Here is a 20853-nt window from a genome sequence, read left to right on the forward strand (position 1 = left end):
CTTCGGGGTTTTTTCCCCAAGGCTTTGGCTGTTATAAATTAAGCTACTATGCCCATTTGTACAAGTCTTGGTATGGCCTTCTGCTTTTAGTCCTCTCGGCACATAGCTAGGAGTGGAATGCCTGAGTCATGTGGTAGCTATGTGTTTAACTTTTTAAAACTGTTTAAACGTTTTCCAAACTGTTTTCCAAAGTGGTTTTACCATTTTATATTCCCATCGGTGGTGTCTTAGAGATCCAGTTTCTCCACATCCTTGCCAACCCTTGGTATGGTCAGTTTTTTTAATAGTATACATTATAGTAGGTACACAGTGGTATCTCGTGGTTTTAATTTGCATTTCCCTAATAACTAATGATGTTATAATGTTGAGCATCTTTTTGTTTATTTGACATCTGTGTATATTCTTTGATAAAATATATATTCCAGTCTTTCATCATTTGGGTTTTTTTGGTCTTCTTTTTATTGAATTTTGAGACTTTTTATATATTCTGGATACAGTTTTTTCAGCTATGTGATTTGCAATTTTTTCTTCACAATTTGTGGCTTATTTTGCTTCTCTTAACAATGTCTTTTGAATATTAGATGTTCTTAATTTTCATGAAGTCCAATTCATACTTTTTTTCTTTTATGGACCATATTGTGAGTGTTATCTAAAAAATCTTTGCATAACCCAAGGTCACAAAGATTCTCTCTTACATTTTATTCTAAAAAGATTTATAGTTGTAGGGTTTATATTTAAGTCTATGATCCATTTAATTTAATTTTTGTATATAGTGTGAGGTATGGCTTGACTCTCTTTTTGCAGAAGGATATACAATTTATTTCTACTCTGACCATTATTATTTCTCTTCTGCTTACACTGGATTTAATTAGTTAATGTCATTAATTTGAAGTCTTTCTGCTTTTCTAGTGTGCACTTAGTACAGTAAATTTTCCTCTATATACTGCTTTTAGATATATAATTTACAAATTTTGATACATTGGGTTTTCATCTTCATTGAGTTCACAATATTTTCAAGTTTCCCTTTTTGATTTCTTATGTCCCCTTGATTATTTAGAAATGTGTTTTTTTAGTTTGCAAGTATTTGGGACTTTCCAGAGATCTTTCTGATTTTATTTCTAATTTAATTCCATTGTGGTTGGAGAACATACTTTGGATGACTTGAATCCTTTCACATTTATTGAGACTTCGTCTTATGACCCACACCAAGGGCTGTCTTGGTGAATCTCTCATATGTGCTTAAAAAGAATGCCTTTTCTGCCGTTTCTGTGTGGAATATTCTACAGTGTCATAGTTCAAGTTTGTTGATAGCATTGTTCAAGTATGCTATAGCCTTACTGATTTTCTGTCTACTGTTCTATCAGTAATTGAGAGAAGGTTATTGAAATCTCAGAGTGTAATTGGGGACTTGTCTTTCTCCTTTCAGCTCTATCATCATTTTGCTTTGTGTATTTTGAAGCTCTGTTATTAGGTACATAAATGTTTAGGATTGTTTATCATTTTGATGAATTTTCCACTATCGTTATGAAATGAACCTCTATCCCTGGTAATATTCTTTTCCCTGAAGTCTACTTTATTCAGTATTAATAGTGCCACTCAGCCTTCTATTCATTTCAGCATGGAATACCTCTTTCCATACTTCTCCTTTTCATCTATTTGTCTCTTTATATTTAAGTTGGTTTTTTATAGGCAGTTTATCATTGGCTCTTCCATTTTTATCCAGTCTCAAATCTCTACCTTTGATGTACATTTAATGTTATTGGTTTGATTGGGAGTAAATCTACCATCTTGCTATTATTTTCTATTTATCCCACATGTTCTTTTTTCCCCCTATTTTACTACCTTCTTTTACATTACTTATTTTTTATGATTCCATTCCTCCCCTTGGTTGATGTATTAGCTACCTATATCTCGTTGTCGTGTTATTTTAGTGGTGATTTTAAGGTTCAGAGTCTACATCTTTACACATTCTAGCTTCAAGTGTATTATTATATCACTTCACATATAGTATAAGAGTTACAACAGTATGCTGCCATCTCTCTCCTCCTGGCATTTGTGCTACTGTTAGCAAACATTTTCCTTCTACGTATGTTCTGTGTATAAACCCACACTACAGTGTTATTTTTGATTATCAGCACTCAGTTTTCTTCTTGAGCAAAAGTCTTTTAGATTTACTCAATTAGTTCTCACTGCTGGTGCTCTTCATTCCTTTATGTGGATCCAGATTTCTATCTGGTATCATCTTTCTTCTACCCGAAGGACTTCCTTTAAAATTTCTTATAGTGGAGGTTTCCTGGTGATAAAATCTTCCTGTTTTTGTTTACCTTCATCTTTGAGAGATACTTTTATTTGGTTCAGAATTCAAGTTGGCATTATTTTTTTCTTGAGGTATTTAAAGATGTTGTTCCACTGTCTTTTGGTTTGAATGGTTCCCAATTTAAAATGGACTGTCATCCTTATCTTTATTTCTCTGTGCCTGTGTGTCTTTTTCTTCTCTGACTGCTTTAAAGATGTTCTCTTTATCACTGGTTTGGAGCAAATTGATTACACTATACTTTGGTGTCATTTTCTTTGTGGGATTTTTTTGTGTGTGCTTGAATTTTCTTGAGATTCTTTGATCTGTGGGTATGTACGTTTTATCAAATTTGAAAATTTTTGCCCGTTATTTCTTCAAAAATTTTCCACCCTAACAGCCTCATCTCCAGGGACTCCAATTATGCATATGTTAGGCCCCTGGTAGTTGCCCCACACCTGTCCAAACTGATACTCTGTTCATTTCTTTCAGTCTTCTTTCTCTGTGTGTTTAATTTTGGCTAGTTTCTCCTGCTATATGTTTGCTAATCTTTTCCTTCCCCTTTTCCTTTTAAAAAATAACACCCAGGCTTCACTGGTGGTGCAGTGGTTGAGAATCTGCCTGCCAATGCAGGGGACATGGGTTCAAGCCCTGGTCTGGGAAGATCCCACATGCCGCGGAGCAACTAGGCCCGTGAGCCACAACTACTGAGCCTGCACGTCTGGAGCCTGTGCTCCACAACAAGAGAGGCCGCAACAGTGAGAGGCCCGTGCACTGCGATGAAGAGTGGCCCCTGCTCGCTGCAACTAGAGAAAGCCCTCACACAGAAACGAAGACCCAACACAGCTAGTGTTGGTGTTGAATGCTTCTCAGGCCTCAAATCTCTGACTTCCCACTCTGCAACCAGTTGGAGAAAACTCTGCTTTTAACAGGCTCACCTGATTAGGTCAGGCTCACCAAGGATAATCTCCCCCTTTGTATATAATGTTACATAATCGTCCTATTCACAGATTCCACTCCCACTCAAGGGCGTTCTGCAGGTGTCTTAGTCAGCTCAGGGTGCTATAACAAATACCATACCGGTGGCTTTAACAACAGAAATGTATTTCTCACAGTCCTGGAACCTGGGAGGCCCAAGATCCAAGTACTGGCGGATTTGGCTACTGGTGAGAACCCTCTTTCTGGTTTTCAGGTGGATGCCTTCTTGCTGTGTCATCATGTGGGGGAAAGAGGTAATCTCTCTCGTGTCTCTTCTCTTAAGACCACTAATTCCATTCATGAAGGCTTCACCCTCATGACCTAGTTACTTCCCCAAAGCACCACCTCAGAATACCATCACATCGGGTATTAGAGATTTAACATATGAATTTTGGGAGAACCCGAACATTCAGTTCAAAACAGCAGGATATGCATGCAAGGGAGCAGAAACACGAGTCCAGATTACCACAGGGGAATTTCAAGCCAGCTTTGGTGAATAGAAACCTATGTAATGGATAATGGACAGACCTGGGGGCATAGTATTTTGGTTCCAGCCTCCCCTCCTTGCTTCCTTCATCCCTCTCTGAGGGTGACTCTCCTTTCTTCAGATTACTGGATACCAAAGAAGAAAGGGAACTGGACCAGTGATGCCTATATCAGGCCTTGAGCCTTCTACTGTCATCTGGGTGAGGAGTGACTGGTGAAGTTGAGGTGTGCTCCCCTCCCCTGCTGATCTGTAGATTAGCTGAGGATGGTCACTGTGTTTTATGTCATCAGTCCCATCCCCAAAACAAAACAAGCCATAACAACAAAATTCCCCTGACCTGCGTATTTCTGACCCACTTCTCTCCCCACCTTTGTAGCCAGGCTTGGGAAAGAGTCTTCCATGATCCCCGTCTTTGTCCCTTTGCTTACAAGGGACTCCTCCCGTCGCTGCCGGCTAGCGCCACACCCCACCCCGCCCAGTCCACTGCCCTGCAAAGGCCACAAGTGACCTCCTGGTTACTAGGTCTAAGTGGACATGTCCTGTTCTTTATCACATCTCTGTGGCATTTGGCATTATTGATCACTCCCTTCCTGAAACTTTCCTTCCTTCAACTCTGTGACAGCAATTCCTACTGGCTCTCTTCCTGCATCTGAAAATGCTTACACTGAGTTGCCTTCACTCGATACTCTTCTCCAAATTCTAAAGGTTGCCAGGTTGCTTGGCCCAAAAGAATAGACTGAACCAGGTTCAAATCCTGGCTCAGTAGCTCACGTGATATATGACTTTGGACAAATAACGTAACTTCTCTGAGTCTCAACTGCTTCTTTGGTAAAATAGGAATTATGTCTGTGCTGCAGGTCATGGTCATGTGCTGCACCAACATATCAGACCTGTTACCCTTCCATGACTCTAAGCTTCTTGATAACAGAAAGCATATTTTAAAGGGACACAGGACATTCTGAGGCAGCTGTTTTGACCCTGGCATTTTGGTAAAACGGCAGCAAAGCGCCCCGAGTCCCCGTGTCCAGACTGGTCTGTCAGAACATTCTGACTGAGTTTTTTTGTTAGCTGAACTGTAGTTCACATACTGTACGTTTCACTTTTTTAAAGTGTACAATTCAGTGGTTTTTAGTATATTCACAGAATTGTGCAGCTGACACCACTACTTCCAGAGCATTTTCACTTACCCCCAAAAGAAACCCACACCCCTCAGCAGTCACTCCCATCCCCTGCTTTCCGCAACCCCTGACAACCACTAGTCTACTCTGTGTTTCAGGGATTTGCCTATTCTGGACATTTCATATAAGTGGAATCATACAGTATGTGCCCTTTTCTATCAGTTTCTTTCATTTAGCATGTTTTCGAGGTTCATGCATGTCAAAACATGGATCAATATTTCATTCCTGATTTTGTCTAAATAATATTCCGTTACATGGATATATCAGATTTTGTTTATCCACTCATCAGTTGATGGGCATTTGAGTTGTTTCCAACATTTGGCTACTGTGGGTAATGCTGCTATGAAAATCCATGTCATTAATCTTTTCTTATGCAGTGTCTAATCTACTCTTAATCCCATCCAGTGTATTTTTCATCTCAGACATTTGAGGTTTTAATCTCTAGAATTTTTATTTAGATCTTTTTTTTTTGTCTTCTTTGTTTCTACTTGACGTGTTCAATTGTTCCTCCAGCTTCTTGATATATGGCATATAGTTATAATGACTGTTAATCACAGGTGTCATTTCTTGGCGGGCTTCAATTGATTGCATTTCCTCCCAATTATGCGTTGCACATTTGCATGCCTGAATATTTTTTTAGCTGACAGACGTTGTGAATTTTTCCTTTTTGGGTACTGGATGTTTTTTAATCCTGTAAATATTCTTAAGCTTTGTTCTTGGGTGAAACCATGTGACTTGGAAAGAGTTTGAGCATCTTGGGTCTTTCTCATCAGCCTTGTTACGTGGTCCCGACTAGCGATCAGTCTAAGGCTGATTTTAGCACAGCACCAGGGCATGACCCTCCCGGGTGTTCAGATGCCCTGGGAATCGTGAGGTTTTCCACTCTACCAGTGGGAACAAGAACTAATCCTGGCCTCCTGTGAGCTCTTGGGAGTGTTCCCTCTAATCCTGCTTGGAATGCTTTCCCTGGCCTTGGACACTGTCCTCACAGGCTACACTGATCAGACTTGTCCAGATACTCGAGGGGTCCCTCTGTGTGTCTCTGTCTGTCTCTGTCCTCTTGACTACTCTGACCTGTAACCTCTGACCTCTGAACTTCCCGAGCCCGCAGCTCCACCTTCCCGACTTGGGGAAGCCACCAGGCTCCCCGTGGGTTTCCTCTCTGTGCCATGGCCTGGAAGGCCACCCAGGCCATACGGTCAGGTGATTGTAGGGATTGTGGGGAGCACCTCATTTGTTTTCTGACTCTGGGGCTCACTGTGCTTCATTTCCTAATATTTAATGTCTTGAAATCCACTGACTTATATATTTTGGTCAAGTGTTTTGGGTAGTTTCAGATGAGAAGGGAAATCCCATCCTTCATCTTGGCCAGAAGTAGCTATAATTTTTAATATAAAAATTAAGCAATTGCTATAATACTATTAAACCATGATTTTTCACCCTCAAAGAAAGGAGATTTACCTTCATAAATAGCACTTGTACTTCTGGTAAATAATAAGAAACTTCCTGAAGATGAGAATATTTTACATCAATTTTTGTCTAGAGCGTGGATTATAGTAACAGATTTTTCATAGTTGTCTTTGGAAACTCTGCTTGTAACATCCTTTTTTTTTCTCTCTCTTTTTCTATACATCGAAATAGAAAAGTCTGCTCTTTCATTGGAGTGGGAAAGGTAAACCTCTTCTTTCTAGGGTACTTATTATACGGCCGGGCGCTGCCCAATTTAGTAATTCCTGCCCTCACCCGTGCTCGGAACTGGCCGGAAGGAAATTTCCTACCGTGCTGCCGTCTGCCCTTCACCTCTCCCCACCACTAACCACGTGCAGGCAAACGAGTGCCAGTGCTAAGTAGAAGGGAGTGTGCCGCTGGGCAAATTTTTCTGAAATAAATTTAGATCCGTTTAAGAAAAAGCCTGTCCAGGACCACAAAGAATTTGGCCTGGGGTGCTCCCCGGGGTGTCATGCTGGTGCTAGCCTGCAAGAAACAGACCCCCTCCCTGTTAGGATGTGGACCAAACTCATGAAGTGCTTTTCCTTAAGCTGGAGGGCTGTCAAAGTTGTGTCCTTTCATTCTTTTCTTTCTCGTTTACAAGTATTAGGATCATGGGCCTTCTCTGAGACTATAAATATGCAGGTCCCAATGCTGCACAGTTTGCTTGTTATAATGTCAGCTAAGCTTCCAGCTTTAAAATTAAACCAGGCTTTTCCCTCCATTAGAATCCTCTGGATAGGGACCAGATGACTGCAGATGAATTTTTCATGTTCTCTTTCCATTTTGAAGGGTCGTGTTCTTGCTGGCGCTCAGCCTTTGCACGCAAACTGTTTGCATTCACCTTTGTAACAATATAAGGTTACTAGCTCTTTCCTCTGGGTTGTCAGCTGTCACTGGGACCATCGTAGATTCTCTCTGCCCCTAATCAGAGTAATGCAACCAGTAGGATGTGATTGGGGCAAGACCGAGATAATGGGAGAATGTTCTGGATTTAGGGTATGCCCCCAAACCCGTGAGATCTGTCAGAGATGTTGCAGAGTGGATCAGCAGTGCGCTTGAGTGGTGAGAGCCCCGGTGAGGAATCAATACTAGAAACCCAGACGTGTCCGGGCCCCTCCTGACGCTTGCTTACTTGCATATCCACTGGGACGTGCGTGTGTCATTCACAGAGCAGGTGCTTGGTAAAAGTTGTCAGATATTTTGGTCCCCACAAAACACATGACATGAAGTGCACACGTGAAATCGTCTGTCTGAAGGTCACCGCGAGACACTGGTCTAGGTATTTCTGTTCATATATTTCACATCGAACACTTGCATTGGGGATAAGCCTCATTAACAGTTGGGAAGTTTACAAGGGTCAGAGAGTAAAAAACTAGTACTTTTACTCTTTCATTTAACGACTCCCAAACCATCACTAAGCCCCATTTTGAAGGTCTGTGTTTGTTTTGTTGTTTTGTTTGTTTTTTGAATTTTATTTATTTTTTTATAAAATAGGTTCTTATTAGTTATCTATTTTATACATATTAGTGTGTATATGTCAATCCCAATCTTCCAATTCATCCCCCCAGCCCCCCCCACACTTCCTCCCTTGGTGTCCATACGTTTGTTCTCTACATCTGTGTCTCTATTTCTGCCTTGCAAACTGGTACATCTGTGCCATTTTTCTAGATTCGAAATATATGTGTTAATATTCGATATTTGTTTTTCTCTTTCTGACTTACTTCACTTTGTATGACAGTCTCTAGGTCCATCCACGTCTCTACAAATGACCCAGTTTCGTTCCTTTTTATGGCTGAGTAATATTCCATTGTATATATGTACCACATCTTCTTTATCCATTCGTCTGTCTATGGGCATTTAGGTTGCTTCCATGGCCTGGCTACTGTAAATAGTGCTGCAGTGAACATTGAAGTGCATGTGTGTTTTTTGTTTTTTGTTTTTTCTTTTGCATGTGTGTTTTTGAATTATGGTTTTCTCTGGGTATATGCCCAGTGGTGGGATTGCTGGGTCATATGGTAATTCTATTTTTCGTTTTTTAAGGAATCTCCATACTGTTCTCCATAGTGGCTGTATCAATTTACATTCCCACCAACAGTGCAAGAGGGTTCCCTTTTCTCCACATCTTCTCCAGCATTTGTTGTTTGTAGATTTTCTGATGATGCCCATTCTAACTGGTGTGAGGTGATACCTCATTGTAGTTTTGACTTGCATTTCTCTAATAATTAGTGATGTTGAGCAGCTTTTCATGTGCCTCTTGGCCATCTGTATGTCTTCTTTGGCAAAATGTCTATTTAGGTTGTTCTGCCCATTTTTGGATTGGGTTGTTTGTTTTTTTGTTTGTTTGTTTTTTTAATATTGAGCTGCATGAGCTGTTTATATATTTTGGAGATTGATCCTTTGTCCGTTGATTCGTTTGCAAGTATTTTCTCCCATTCTGAGGGTTGTCTTTTCATCTTGTTTATAGTTTCCTTTGCTGTGCAAAAGCTTTTAAGTTTCATTAGATCCCATTTGTTTATTTTTGGGTTTTTTTCCATTACTCTAGGAGGTGGGTCAAAAAAGATCTTGCTGTGACTTATGTCAAACAGTGTTCTTCCTACGTTTTCCTCTAAGAGTTTTATAGTGTCTGGTGTTACATTTAGGTCTTTAATCCATTTTGAGTTTATTTTTGTGTTTGGTGTTAGGGAGTGTTCTAATTTCATTCTTTTACATGTAGCTGTCTAGTTTTCCCAGCACCACTTATTGAAGAGGCTGTCTTTTCTCTATTGTATATCCTCGCCTCCTTTGTCATAGATTAGGTGACCATAGATTAGGTGTGGGTTTATCTCTGGGCTTTCTATCCTGTTCCATTGATCTATATTTCTGTTTTTGTGCTAGTACCATACTGTCTTGATTACTGTCGCCTTGTAGTGTAGTTTGAAGTCAGGGAGTCTGATTCCTCCAGCTCCGTTTCTTTCCCTCAAGACTGCTTTGGCTATTCAGGGTCTTTTGTGTCTCCATACAAATTTTAAGATTTTTTGTTCTAGTTTTATAAAAAATGCCATTGGTAATTTGATAGGGATTGCATTGAATCTGTAGATTGCTTTGGGTGGTCTAGTCATTTTCACAATATTGATTCTTCCAAACCAAGAACATGGTATATCTTTTCATCTGTTTGTGTCATCTTTGATTCCTTTCATTAGTGTCTTATAGTTTTCTGAGTACAGGTCTTTTATCTCCTTAGGGAGGTTTATTCCTAGGTATTTTATTCTTTTTGTTGCAGTGGTGAATGGGATTGTTTCCTTAATTTCTCTTTCTGATCTTTCGTTGTTAGTGTATAGGAATGCGTGAGATTTCTGTGCATTAATTTTGTATCCTGCAGCTTTACCAGATTCATTGATTAGCTCTAGTAGTTTTCTGCTGGCATCGTTAGGATTATCTATGTATAGTATCATGTCATCTGCAAACAGTGATAGTTTTACTTTTTCTTTTCCAATTTGTATTCCTTTTATTTCTCTAGTTCTAGAGAAGAACTTCCCAAACTAGAACTTCCAAAACTATGTCGAATAATAGTGGCGAGAGTGGACATCCTTGTCTTGTTCCTATCTTAGAGTGCTTTAATTTTTTCACCATTGAGAATGATGTTTGCTGTGGGTTTGTCATATATGGCCTTTATTATGTTGAGGTAGTTTCCCTCTATGTCCGCTTTCTGGAGAGTTTTTATCATAAATGGATGTTGAATTTTGTCAAGAGCTTTTTCTGCATCTATTGAGATGATCATATGGTTTTTATCCTTCAATTTGTTAATATGGTGTATCACATTCATTGATTTGCATATATTGAAGAATCCTTGCATCCCTGGGATAAATCCCACTTGATCATGTTGTATGATCCTTTTAATGTGTTGTTGAATTCTGTTTGCTAGTATTTTGTTGAGGATTTTTGCATCTATATTCATCAGTGATATTTGTGTGTAGCTTTATTTTTTTTTTGTAGTATCTGTTTCTGGTTTTGAAATCAGGGTGATGACAAATTTGTAGAATGAGATTGGGCGTTTTCCTTCCTCTGCAATTTTTTGGAAGAGTTTGAGAAGGATGGGTGTTAGCTATTCTCTCGATGTTTGATAGAATTCACTTGTGAAGCCATCTGGCCCCTGGACTTTTGTTTTTTGGAAGATTTTAAATCACAGATTACTTGTGATTGCTTCATTCATATTTTCTATTTCTTCCTGGTTCAGTCTTGGAAGATTATACCTTTCTAAGAATTTGTCCATTTCTTCCAGGTTGTCCATTTTATTGGCATAGAGTTGCTTGTAGTAGTCTCTTATGATGCTTTGTATTTCTGTGGTATCCATTGTAACTTCTCCTTTTTCATTTCTAATTTTATTGATTTGAGTTCTCTCCCTCTTTTTCTTGATGAGTTTGGCAAAAGGTTTATCAATCTTCTCAAAGAACCAGCTTTTAGTTTTATTGATCTTTGCTATTGTTTTCTTTGTTTCTTTTTCATTTATTTCTGCTCTGATCTTTATGGTTTCTTTCCTTCTACTAACTTTGGGTTTTGTTTGCTCTTCTTTCTCTACTTCCTTTAGGTGTAAGGTTAGATTGTTTATTTGAGATTTTTCTTGTTTCTTGAGGTAGGATTGTATTGCTTTAAGCTTCCCTCTTAGAACTGCCTTTGCTGCATCCCATAAGTTTTGGATCATTGTGTTTTCATTGTCATTTGTCTCTAGGTAATTTTTGCTTTCCTCTTTGAATTCTTCAGTGATCTCTTGGTTATTTAGTAATGTATTGTTTAGCCTCCACGTGTTTGTGTTTTTTTTACGATTTTTTTCCCTGTAATTCATTTCTAATCTCTTGGCGTTGTGGTCAGAAAAGATGCTTGATATGATTTCAGTTTTCTTAAATTTACCAAGGCTTGATTTGTGACCGAAGATGTGATCTATCCTGGAGAATGTTCCATGTGCAGTTGAGAAGAAAGTGTAATCAGCTGTTTTCGGATGGAATGTCCTGTAAATATCAATTAAATCTATCTGGTCTATTGGCTAGTGTTTCCTTATTAATTTTCTGTCTGGATGATCTGTCCGTTGGTGTAAGTGAGGTGTTAAAGTCCCCCACTATTATTGTCTTTCTGTCGATTTCTTCTTTTATTGCTGTTAGCATTTGCCTTATTTATTGAGGTGCTCCTATGTTGGGTGCATATATATTTATAATTGTTATATCTTCTTCTTGGATTGATTCCTTGATCATTATGTAGTGTCCTTCCTTGTCTCTTGTAACATTCTTTATTTTAAAGTTGATCTTATCTGATATGAGTATTGCTACTACAGGTTTCTTTTGATTTCCATTTGCATGGAATATCTTTTTCCATCCCCTCACTTTCAATCTGTATGTGTCCCTAGGTTTGAAGTCAGTTTCTTGTAGACAGCATATATACTGATCTTGTTTTTGTGTCCATTCAGCGAGCCTGTGTTTTCTGGTTGGAGCATTTAATCCATTCACATTTAAGGTGATTATCGATATGTATATTTCTATTATCATTTTCTTAATTGTTATGGGTTTGTTTTTGTAGGTCCTTTTCTTCTCTTGTGTTTCCCACTTAGAGAAGTTCCTTTAGCATTTGTTGTAGAGCTGGTTTGGTGGTGCTGAATTCTCTTAGCTTTTGCTTGTCTGTAAAGCTTTTGATTTCTCCATTGAACCTGAATGAGATCCTTGCCGGGTAGAGTAATCTTGGTTGTAGGTTCTTCCCTTTCAGCACTTTAAATATATCGTGCCCCTCCCTTCTGGCTTATAGAGTTTCTGCTGAGAAATCAGCTGTTTACTGTATGGGAGTTCCCTTGTATGTTATTTGTCGTTTTTCCCTTGTTGCTTTTAATAATTTTTCTTTGTCTTTAACTTTTGTCAGTTTGATTACTGTGTGTCTCGGTGTGTTTCTCCTTGGGTTTATCCTGCCTGGGACTCACTGTGCTTCTTGGACTTGGGTGGCTATTTCCTTTCCTATGTTAGGGAAGTTTTCGACTATAATCTCTTTAAATATTTTCTCCGGTCCTTTCTCTCTCTCTTCTCTTTCTGGGACCCCTATAATGCGAATATTGGTGTGTTTAATGTTGTCCCAGAGGTCTCTTAGGCTGTCTTCATTTCTTTTCATTTTTTTTCCTTTATTCTATTCCGTGGCAGTGAATTCCATCCTTCTGTCTTCCAAGTCACTTATCCGTTCTTCTCCCTTAGTTATCCTGCTATTGATTCCTTCTAGTGTGTTTTTCATTTCAGTTATTGTATTGTTCATCTCTGTCTGTTTTTTCTTTAATTCTTCTAGGTGTTTGTTCTTTAATTCTTCTAGGTCTCTGTTAAACATTTCTTGCATCTTCTCAATCTTTGCCTCCATTCTTTTTCCGAGCTCCTAGATCATCTTCACTATCATTATTCTGAATTCTTTTTCTGGAAGGTTGCCTATCTCCACTTCATTTAGTTGTTTTTCTGAGGTTTTATCTTGTTCCTTCATCTGGTACACAGTCCTCTGCCTTTTCATTTTGTCTGTCTTTCTGTGAATGTGGTTTTCGTTCCACAGGCTGCAGTATTGTAGTTCTTCTTGCTTCTGCTGTCTGCCCTCTGGTGGATGAGGCTATCTCAGTTTCCTAGTTTAACTGGATGGAAATCAGAATATTCTAGGCGACCAGAGTTTTGATTTTTTTTGGAAAGAGACTAAACACACGTAACTTGACTCCACCTGGCTGCAGGCAGAGGTCAGTGGCATGTCTGCCTGCCTTGAACCTTTGACCTCCCCAGAAGCAATATAAGTACCACAAAGAACAGGGAAGGAGGTAATAAAATCTTCCAGCGCATGGAAATGTCCTCAGGGGATGTGGCACGGCCCTCATTTGAAGCATGTATGGTGGCTTTTCCAGAGAAGTTTGGGTGTAAGAGGTCAGAAGTGGGTCACCGTCATCACAGTCATTCCAGTGCCGACCGTGTGCTCCATGAGCTGCCTGTGATCACTGGCTCACAACTTTTCTGTCCCGTGTTCCCATTTACCCTTTACTTCCTAAGCAGGTTTGTATTTAAACTTCATCATGTGCTGGCTTTTAAGAAAAGACAGCAGAAGGAAGCAAAATCCTTTTTAATTTTTAATGAACCAGGTGAAGCTGGCTGAGTGTCATTCATCTTCTTTCAACATAAGCTCTCTGTCCCCAGGACGGTGGGTGAGGCTGTGAGGCCGTCCTTCCGTACCGTCCTGGGGATGGTCGGACATATGGGCGGACAGGAAAGTGAGTGACAGAACGATACTTCAGGGAATAACTGTAGACATATTTGACAAAATCCACAGCACAGGAAAAGAATGCTGTTTTTAGCGAGGATCAGAGCTATGCTGACGACAGTCAAATGATTATTAGTCACAGGCAAAGTTATATTTGATATATTGGGTTGGCCAAAAAATTCATTTGGGTTTTTCTATAACATCTTGCAGAAAAATCCAAATGAACTTTTTGGCCAACCCAATTTTTAAAAAGATGGCAGTTCCCTTTTCTTTTTTTTTTTTACATCTTTATTGGAGTATAATTGCTTTACAATGGTGTGTTAGTTTCTGCTTTATAACAAAGTGAATCAGTTATACATATACATATGTTCCCATATCTCCTCCCTCTTGCGTCTCCCTCCCACCCTCCCTATCCCACCCCTCCAGGCAGTCACAAAGCACCGAGCTGATCTCCCTGTGCTATGCGGCTGCTTCCCACTAGCTATCTACCTTACGTTTGGTAGTGTATATATGTCCATGCCACTCTCTTGCTTTGTCACAGCTTACCCTTCCCCCTCCCCATATCCCTTTTCAACTAAAAGCGATAGAGAACTTCACATGCAACCTTGTTTCTCCACGTTTCCTTCCAGTAGTCTTAGCACTGAGGCCTGAGCGTTGGTCTGTGCTGTGAAGTGCAGCCAGCCTGGAGTCCCACACAAGGACTGGTTTCATCAGGCGGTGTGGTATCACAGTACGGCTAAACATTGGCTTGATATGTTCATGTCAAAAGCTGATGTTAACAGGGGAGCCAACGTCCTGGCTCAGAACATCGGTTTGGTGGCCCCAGGAGTAGAAACGTGGACTGAGTATACCGGTGTTCAGTAGAACCCTGGAATATTGAGTGTGTGAATAAAACCGGTTTAATAACAACACCAGTATCAAAGTAAACACCAAGAATAGGATTTCACCAAATCCTTTCATATCGGCTGTTTACAATATAATTGCTAACCTAAAAACAATGATGATGATGGTAATAATAACAGAGGATAAATCTGACAGCCAGAAACACAGGGCAACGTGAACATTTACTAATATCCACAAGTGCAGAGGTAACTCTGTATGCTATAGATTGCAATTAGCTTTAATTGGCTGAGCTGGAAGGATGTTTTATTATTTCTTTAGATTTCTAAAAGAAGTGCCTTCTGTTGTAATGGTGTCAGGCCCCCGGTACCTCAACACATTACAAACACTGGAGTGTTTGTAAAATCACCAGCCGCAGTGATAAAACGGCAGACGGTAACCCTGAGGAAAGTGTGCCTTGGGCCTTAGACTGTGCCTTAGAATTTAATGCAGGCAGTGAAATTTCTCACACTTTGTCAGTAGTTATTTTTCTTTTGTTTTCAGTATTGAGAATGTTGGAATTAAGTATATATTAAGATTGATTTGCCTTCTGGAATGCTGTATACTCTTATGCCGCAAAGACAGTTTTAAAGAAGCAATAATTTCACATTCTACTATTCCATTAAGCCGTACTAGTTGAAGATATGTCATATTCCAGTCTCTGATGATTTCCTCTTTTTTATAATTAATTAATTTTTGGCTGCGTTGGGTCCTCGTTGCTGCATGCGAGCTTTCTCTAGTTGCGGTGAGCAGGGCTACCCTTCGTTGCGGTGCGCGGGCTTCTCATTGCGGTGGCTTCTCTTGTTGCGGAGCACGGGCTCTAGGAGTGCGGGTTTCAGTAGTTGTGGCACGCAGGCTTCAGTAGTTGTGGCACGCAGGCTTCAGTAGTTGTGGCTCATGGGCTCTAGAGCACAGGCCCAGTAGTTGTGGCGCACAGACTTAGTTGCTACGCAGCATGTGGGATCTTCCCGGACTAGGACTCAAACCCACGTCCCCTGCATTGGCAGGCGGACTCCTAACCACTGCGCCACCAGGGAAGCCCTCTGATGATTTCTTAAAAGGAGGAAGATTTGATTAAAATTAGCATGGTTACCATTAAATTAACAATCAGAAGTATTTAGATCAGTTAACAATCTTTTCCCCTTAAAAGGTGAGGCCATTGTGTGTTCTCAGGCCCATGACTCTGCTGCAGCTCACGGTATCAGGTACCGAAGAGGCCACTGCTTTCCGATTTGTTCTATATGTTACGCCCTGATGTTTTGGAGGCAGAGCGGGGAGACGAAAGAACGGTGGAAACATTAAAGTTTATTCATGATTGTGTGGTCCGTGTCCCTGTCATGTCCTCTAGGACGTGACCTGTTGGAGCCAAGGAAAGAATATTCTTGGGAACGTAAGTCCACTGGCCACCGCAGGGCTCTCTGGGGGTGTCAGGTCTGCCTGAGCCTCATGCTAGAAGTACAGCCGATCCGAGGAAGACTCTTGCTTACCCGAGGGTCTGGGACCGTGATGCAGTGCTTGTCTCTGAGCTCTTTCCTGGGCCTTTACGCCTTCATGCTTCAGCCTAATAATCTTCTTAAAGCCTCCCCAACCCCAGGCAGAGTTTCTGGTTCTTCCCTCTGTGCACCCTCCTCAACACACACCCCTAACATTTGCCCGGCAGGAACCAGATCTCAGAGGCTTTGTGGGCCGTGTAAGGAACGAGCACTTTCTTCTTACTGCAGCGGAGCGTAAGGAGTGGAGGGAGGGGTCCACGCGGGCCGTGGGCTCTTTTCTGTTTATAGAGATCATTCTGGCTTCTGTGCAGTGAAAGATGAGAAAAAGCAGGGCTCCCGTTAGAAGGTGAGGGGTTATGGTGGCTGGGACTGGACCTTCAGCCGTGGAGGTGGTGTGAATGCTCACATGCAGGGCATGGGTGCTGTAGGAATTTAAAGCCAGAAATCTCTGCAGCAGAGGTCATCAGACACGTGACTTGAACCTGACATTAAAGAAAGGGTTGAAGGGAGGGGAGGGCGTGTAGGCGTTACTCCCCAATGCCCAGTGAAAGAGTTGCTAGGTGTTAACTCTGACTTCGACCTGGATTGACTGATTGATTTCCCATTAGACATTTTCAAAGAGGAATCCCCTTGAAGAAAACAAAAACAAAAACAAAAACACAACTGCTCCAGTCTCTCTAAGCAGACCCAGAAGAATGAAGGCAGCTAGAAGGAATTGGGCCGTTTTGTCTGGTACTCTTTTTTCCAGGCCTGAAACCTTGCACTTCAGACCACATCAACAGAGCCATATTTAAAGTCCCTGTTTTTCATTTGTAACACCTAAAATGACAAATGATGGGCAATTCCTTGTCAGCTACTTGATGGAATCCTTCGGTCATAAGGAGCGGTTGTCACATTCGGGCTGAATGTGACTCACAGGTGACTGTTTTTCTTTCTAGGATACCCCAAGCAGAGGCCCACGGCCCCCCGCAACGGAGCCTCCCCCAAGCCGGACCCGCAGGCCCGAGAGGCCGAGCGGCAGCTGGTGCAGCGGCTGAAGGAGAGGTACGAACAGCAGGCGCGGCAGCTGGGCCTCGTGCAGGGGGAGCTGAGGAAGGCCGTCCGGGGCTTTGAGGCACTCGCCGTGTCCACTCAGCTTTTCTTCAGGAAGGTGAGTCCACATCTGGTGAATGTTGAAGGGCTTTCGGTTTGCGGGGAGGATGGCGGTGGTGACGGTTGTTGTGTGTGTGTGTTTCAGTTCGAGTTTGGGGTTAGAGACCAGTTTGATTTTCAGGTCATACAGCATCTCCGCCAGCACCGCGTAATGTTTTGGGTGCCCAGTTTAGACTTGAGCGTGGAAGACGTTAGTCTGGGAGGAAGGATCCATAACCTGGACTGCAGAAGGGAAAATGGTGTAAAAAGGAAGGGAAAGGGCATAAATGAACGCTTTGAAGGTGAGGTCTTGGAAGAGAATGGAGCACGTGAATGTTTGCATTTTAGACCTGAGACTGCCAGGGTCTGAACTGTCTACACCTTCAGTACAGAGGGAGCCAGGGCCACAGGGCGGTGCCACTTTGGCTGTTGAGGGGACCCGGAAGGTGCCGGGCTGGGGCCTCTCCTCGGGGCCACGCTCACAGTGCACGCGGGACAGCATGGGGTAGGGGCGTCCTCCCTGCCCCCTCGGTTCTTCTGACAGTGCAGAGAGGCTTGGTTTCCTCAGCCTGAGTGTCCAGAGGCTCCTGGGCCATCCGGACTCCGAGTCTGTTACCAGCCATGGTGTAGTTTGGCTTTCCTGCCTCTGAATGTGAAAGGGCGGCGGTGGGAGCGCGGGTCTGTCTGACTTTGTGCGTTCGTGCTCCACCCTGAGGTGGCCAAGCCCTGTTTGGGGGAGAACTTGAACATTTACCTTTGAGGTTTAAACATTATCAGTTAGCACATCAATAACCCGTAAGGCATTAGTTTCATGTATGGACCTTCCGGTATCTGTAAATGAAAGTAAAAATGCTATATAAATGCCCCCCAACTAAGAAAATGAACTAACTAAATTTCTAACTGATTTAAAGAAGAAAATCAGAAGAATATTAACCAGCACCATGTCCGCTGGTTTTCTTTATTATCTGTACCGTGAAGTGTGGAGGGCTCTCTGACCTTTGACGATAGCCTGCAGCCTCTCTTGCCCTACAGTGTGGAAGCCTGAGCTGACCTGTTCTGTTGTTTCCTTTCTTGCTTAAAGCTTTTGGCCCAAAGAGCTAATTACCAAGTTATTGTTGTGATGGAAGACAAGACAAACAGGTTTCAGTTTTACCAATAGTTTCTGCCTCTTCCCTGGTCAAAGTGTTAACACCAGCAGTAAATGGCCAATTTGAATTTTATGTCTTCCCTTCTGGTCTAGTACCACTGGGGTCAACCTTAAAGAGCTGCAGTTGCTGCGTTCTCACCCCTGTAAGAATTAAAGTTACAAACACATTTTTGAGGTGCCAAAGGGGCCAGACTTGCCATGGTAAATATTGAGCATTTTTCTTATTAGACAAAGAGTGACGTGTTTTCCGTTCTTCAGCTGGATGTGTATTTTCCACTGACTGTGAAGTCTTTAATAAAGAGAGGAAAACAGCGTTGTTCGTTGCAGTTCAGTGATAACATTTACTTTGTAACTCTGCCCGCTCTGGGATTGCACCTTCCATACATCATCCAGCTTCATGATAAATCCTTGATAAAGGTTTCGTGTGGATAGATATGCCAGCAGACATCAAATTAACACATTGGTCACATGCGCTGTGTTTTCAAGTTAGAACTTTTGGACCCCATTTATGGCGTCATGGCAGAGAAGAGAGTTCCTGTGTTGAATAAGGGTCGGTTCCCTGTAGTGATGCATTTCTAGGCCACAGGAAAATTCCTTTTGGCCCATGGACCATGAGTTTTATTTCACTGCAGCATACACATGGCTCTTCAAGCAGAGACCCAAGGGCAGGTGATTTGTAGCCATCTCCATGAGACCCCCCTACTGGCTGGAGCCGCACTCGGCATGACATTTCAGCAAGATGGATGGTGGGCACGAATTTCATTTTCTTTGCAGTAAGTCACAGCCAGCAGCTCCAGACAGGCCTCCCCAATGGCCATGGCATTTCACTTCCCACACGGTGTGCTCTTTTTTCCGTCCTTCTGATCTCAACTCTTTCTCCAGAGACACCTCAGAAGAAAAAATGGACATTTTTAAAGTCTGCAGTTGAACGTAAGTGGCTTCCACTCAGGCTGGCATGTGTTCTACATGGTTTAAGATGATTGATTTGAGAGTTTTCCGGGAATACCAGACTAGACCAGGGGGTGTGACCAGAGTGGAGCACGCGGGGAAGTGGAGGCCAGGCAACCTGGGAATTCTGATGATGGGGCCCCTACTACAAGGGCTCAGGATCCTGAGATGCTCTCATGACCCGTGTCCCTCTTGGGGGAAGCCAATGCATTATTATTATTATTGTTATATATGGGGCAATGGTCACAGCCCAGCATGGCAGCTGTGCAGGGCGTGGCCTCCATAGCCAGCCCGAAAAAGCAGTATCTCTTTGCTCTTCTGCTTAGAAGACCCTGCTGGAACTCTACACCTGTATCTTTTCTACGCTGTAGCATATTCGTCTACAAAGCAGGCGTAGTGGAGAGAGGGGACCGTGCCAGCAAGGAGCCGGTCCCACCTCCACCTCCATCTTGCATGAGACCTTGAGCGAGTTGCGGCCCCTCTTTGAGCCGTGACAGCATCACCAACGGGAGTACATCCTTGCTCCCCTCGGCTTCCCGCTGCAGAATCACCTCTGATGAGAGTCATCTTTGACTCTCAGTTTCCTCAATTTCAAGTAGGTTTGATAATAACTCTTTACAAGGTTATTGTGAGAATGGAGTGAATTAATGGGCAAAGGTGCTTTGAACAAATATTCAATAAAACATTCTTTTTGAGGACAAGGAAAATGTGACAAATGTTTTACTCTCCAGCGGATTGAATAAGACATATGTGAGGAATGTAAAGCTGAAACACAGACCACACCCCTCTTATTTCGTTTTATGTATATAAAGGATTTGGCTTGGGGTGAACTTCAAGAATAGAATTAATCTTCTAGTCCAGCTGTTCAGCTGCTGCTGCTGTATATTTTTTCCAGAATGTGCTGATGCTATTAAGTATGGGAGGTCACTAGAAAAAGGAATTTGGAGCCCGGATAGGGATCTTTCATTTCTGCCCCATGTTTCACAGCTCCTGGCAGGGCGGCTGTGAAAGCTGTCAGCTGTGGTACAGCCTGAGCCCAGCGTCCAGGGATGCTAAGATGCCACATTTAGGTGCCAACACCTACCTCACGCTTGTGCTCGTTCCAGGCAGCTCCGTTCCCCCTAACAAGGCACGGTCCTCACCACAGGCCGGACAGCTGTGCTGAAATCCGTGGTCCCAGACCTCTGGGGGGACTGTACTAATAAGTGTGATTCTCAGGGACTCTCACTTCTCAGGGTCAAGTTAAAAGACTTTTAACTTTTGCTGCCTGGTTCCCGGGAACGCTACTCTTTGGCAGCCCCTGGCGGCTAATCCAGGAGGTGGTCCTGCCTCGCCCTGTAGCATCAGGTTTTACACAGGTTACATCTGAGGGTGTATTTATTTTCGTTTTAGTTTTAATCAGATTTATTATATTTATTCTATATTTTTTCATATTGGTTTGTGTCATTTTTATCATTAACTTTATGAATGTGATAGACGATGGTTTTTAACTATTTCTTATTTATTATTAAATAGTTTAGGCCTACAAGGCATGAAAATTTATGTCAAGCATTTGTGTACTTTCTAAGCTTAATCAAAATTAATGATGCATCAGCCTCCTT

General features: G+C 42.0%; 1 protein-coding gene across 8 annotated transcripts in view; it reads left to right on the top strand.

The window, feature by feature from the left end:
• Positions 1-20853, top strand: part of MTUS2 (microtubule associated scaffold protein 2) — a 496165-nt gene that overhangs the window by 366835 nt on the left and 108477 nt on the right. For all 8 annotated transcript variants that reach the window (XR_009559713.1, XM_060287790.1, XM_060287789.1 and 5 more), the window contains one exon: positions 16965-17176. Coding sequence is in view for 7 of the 8 variants with exons in the window: in XM_060287790.1 (XP_060143773.1) it covers positions 16965-17176 (212 nt within the window). In the remaining variant the exon portion in view is untranslated. The remainder of the gene's footprint in view (positions 1-16964; positions 17177-20853) is intronic.

The sequence above is a fragment of the Globicephala melas genome, chromosome 18 (assembly GCF_963455315.2).
Source record: "Globicephala melas chromosome 18, mGloMel1.2, whole genome shotgun sequence".
NCBI classification, from domain to species: domain Eukaryota; kingdom Metazoa; phylum Chordata; class Mammalia; order Artiodactyla; family Delphinidae; genus Globicephala; species Globicephala melas.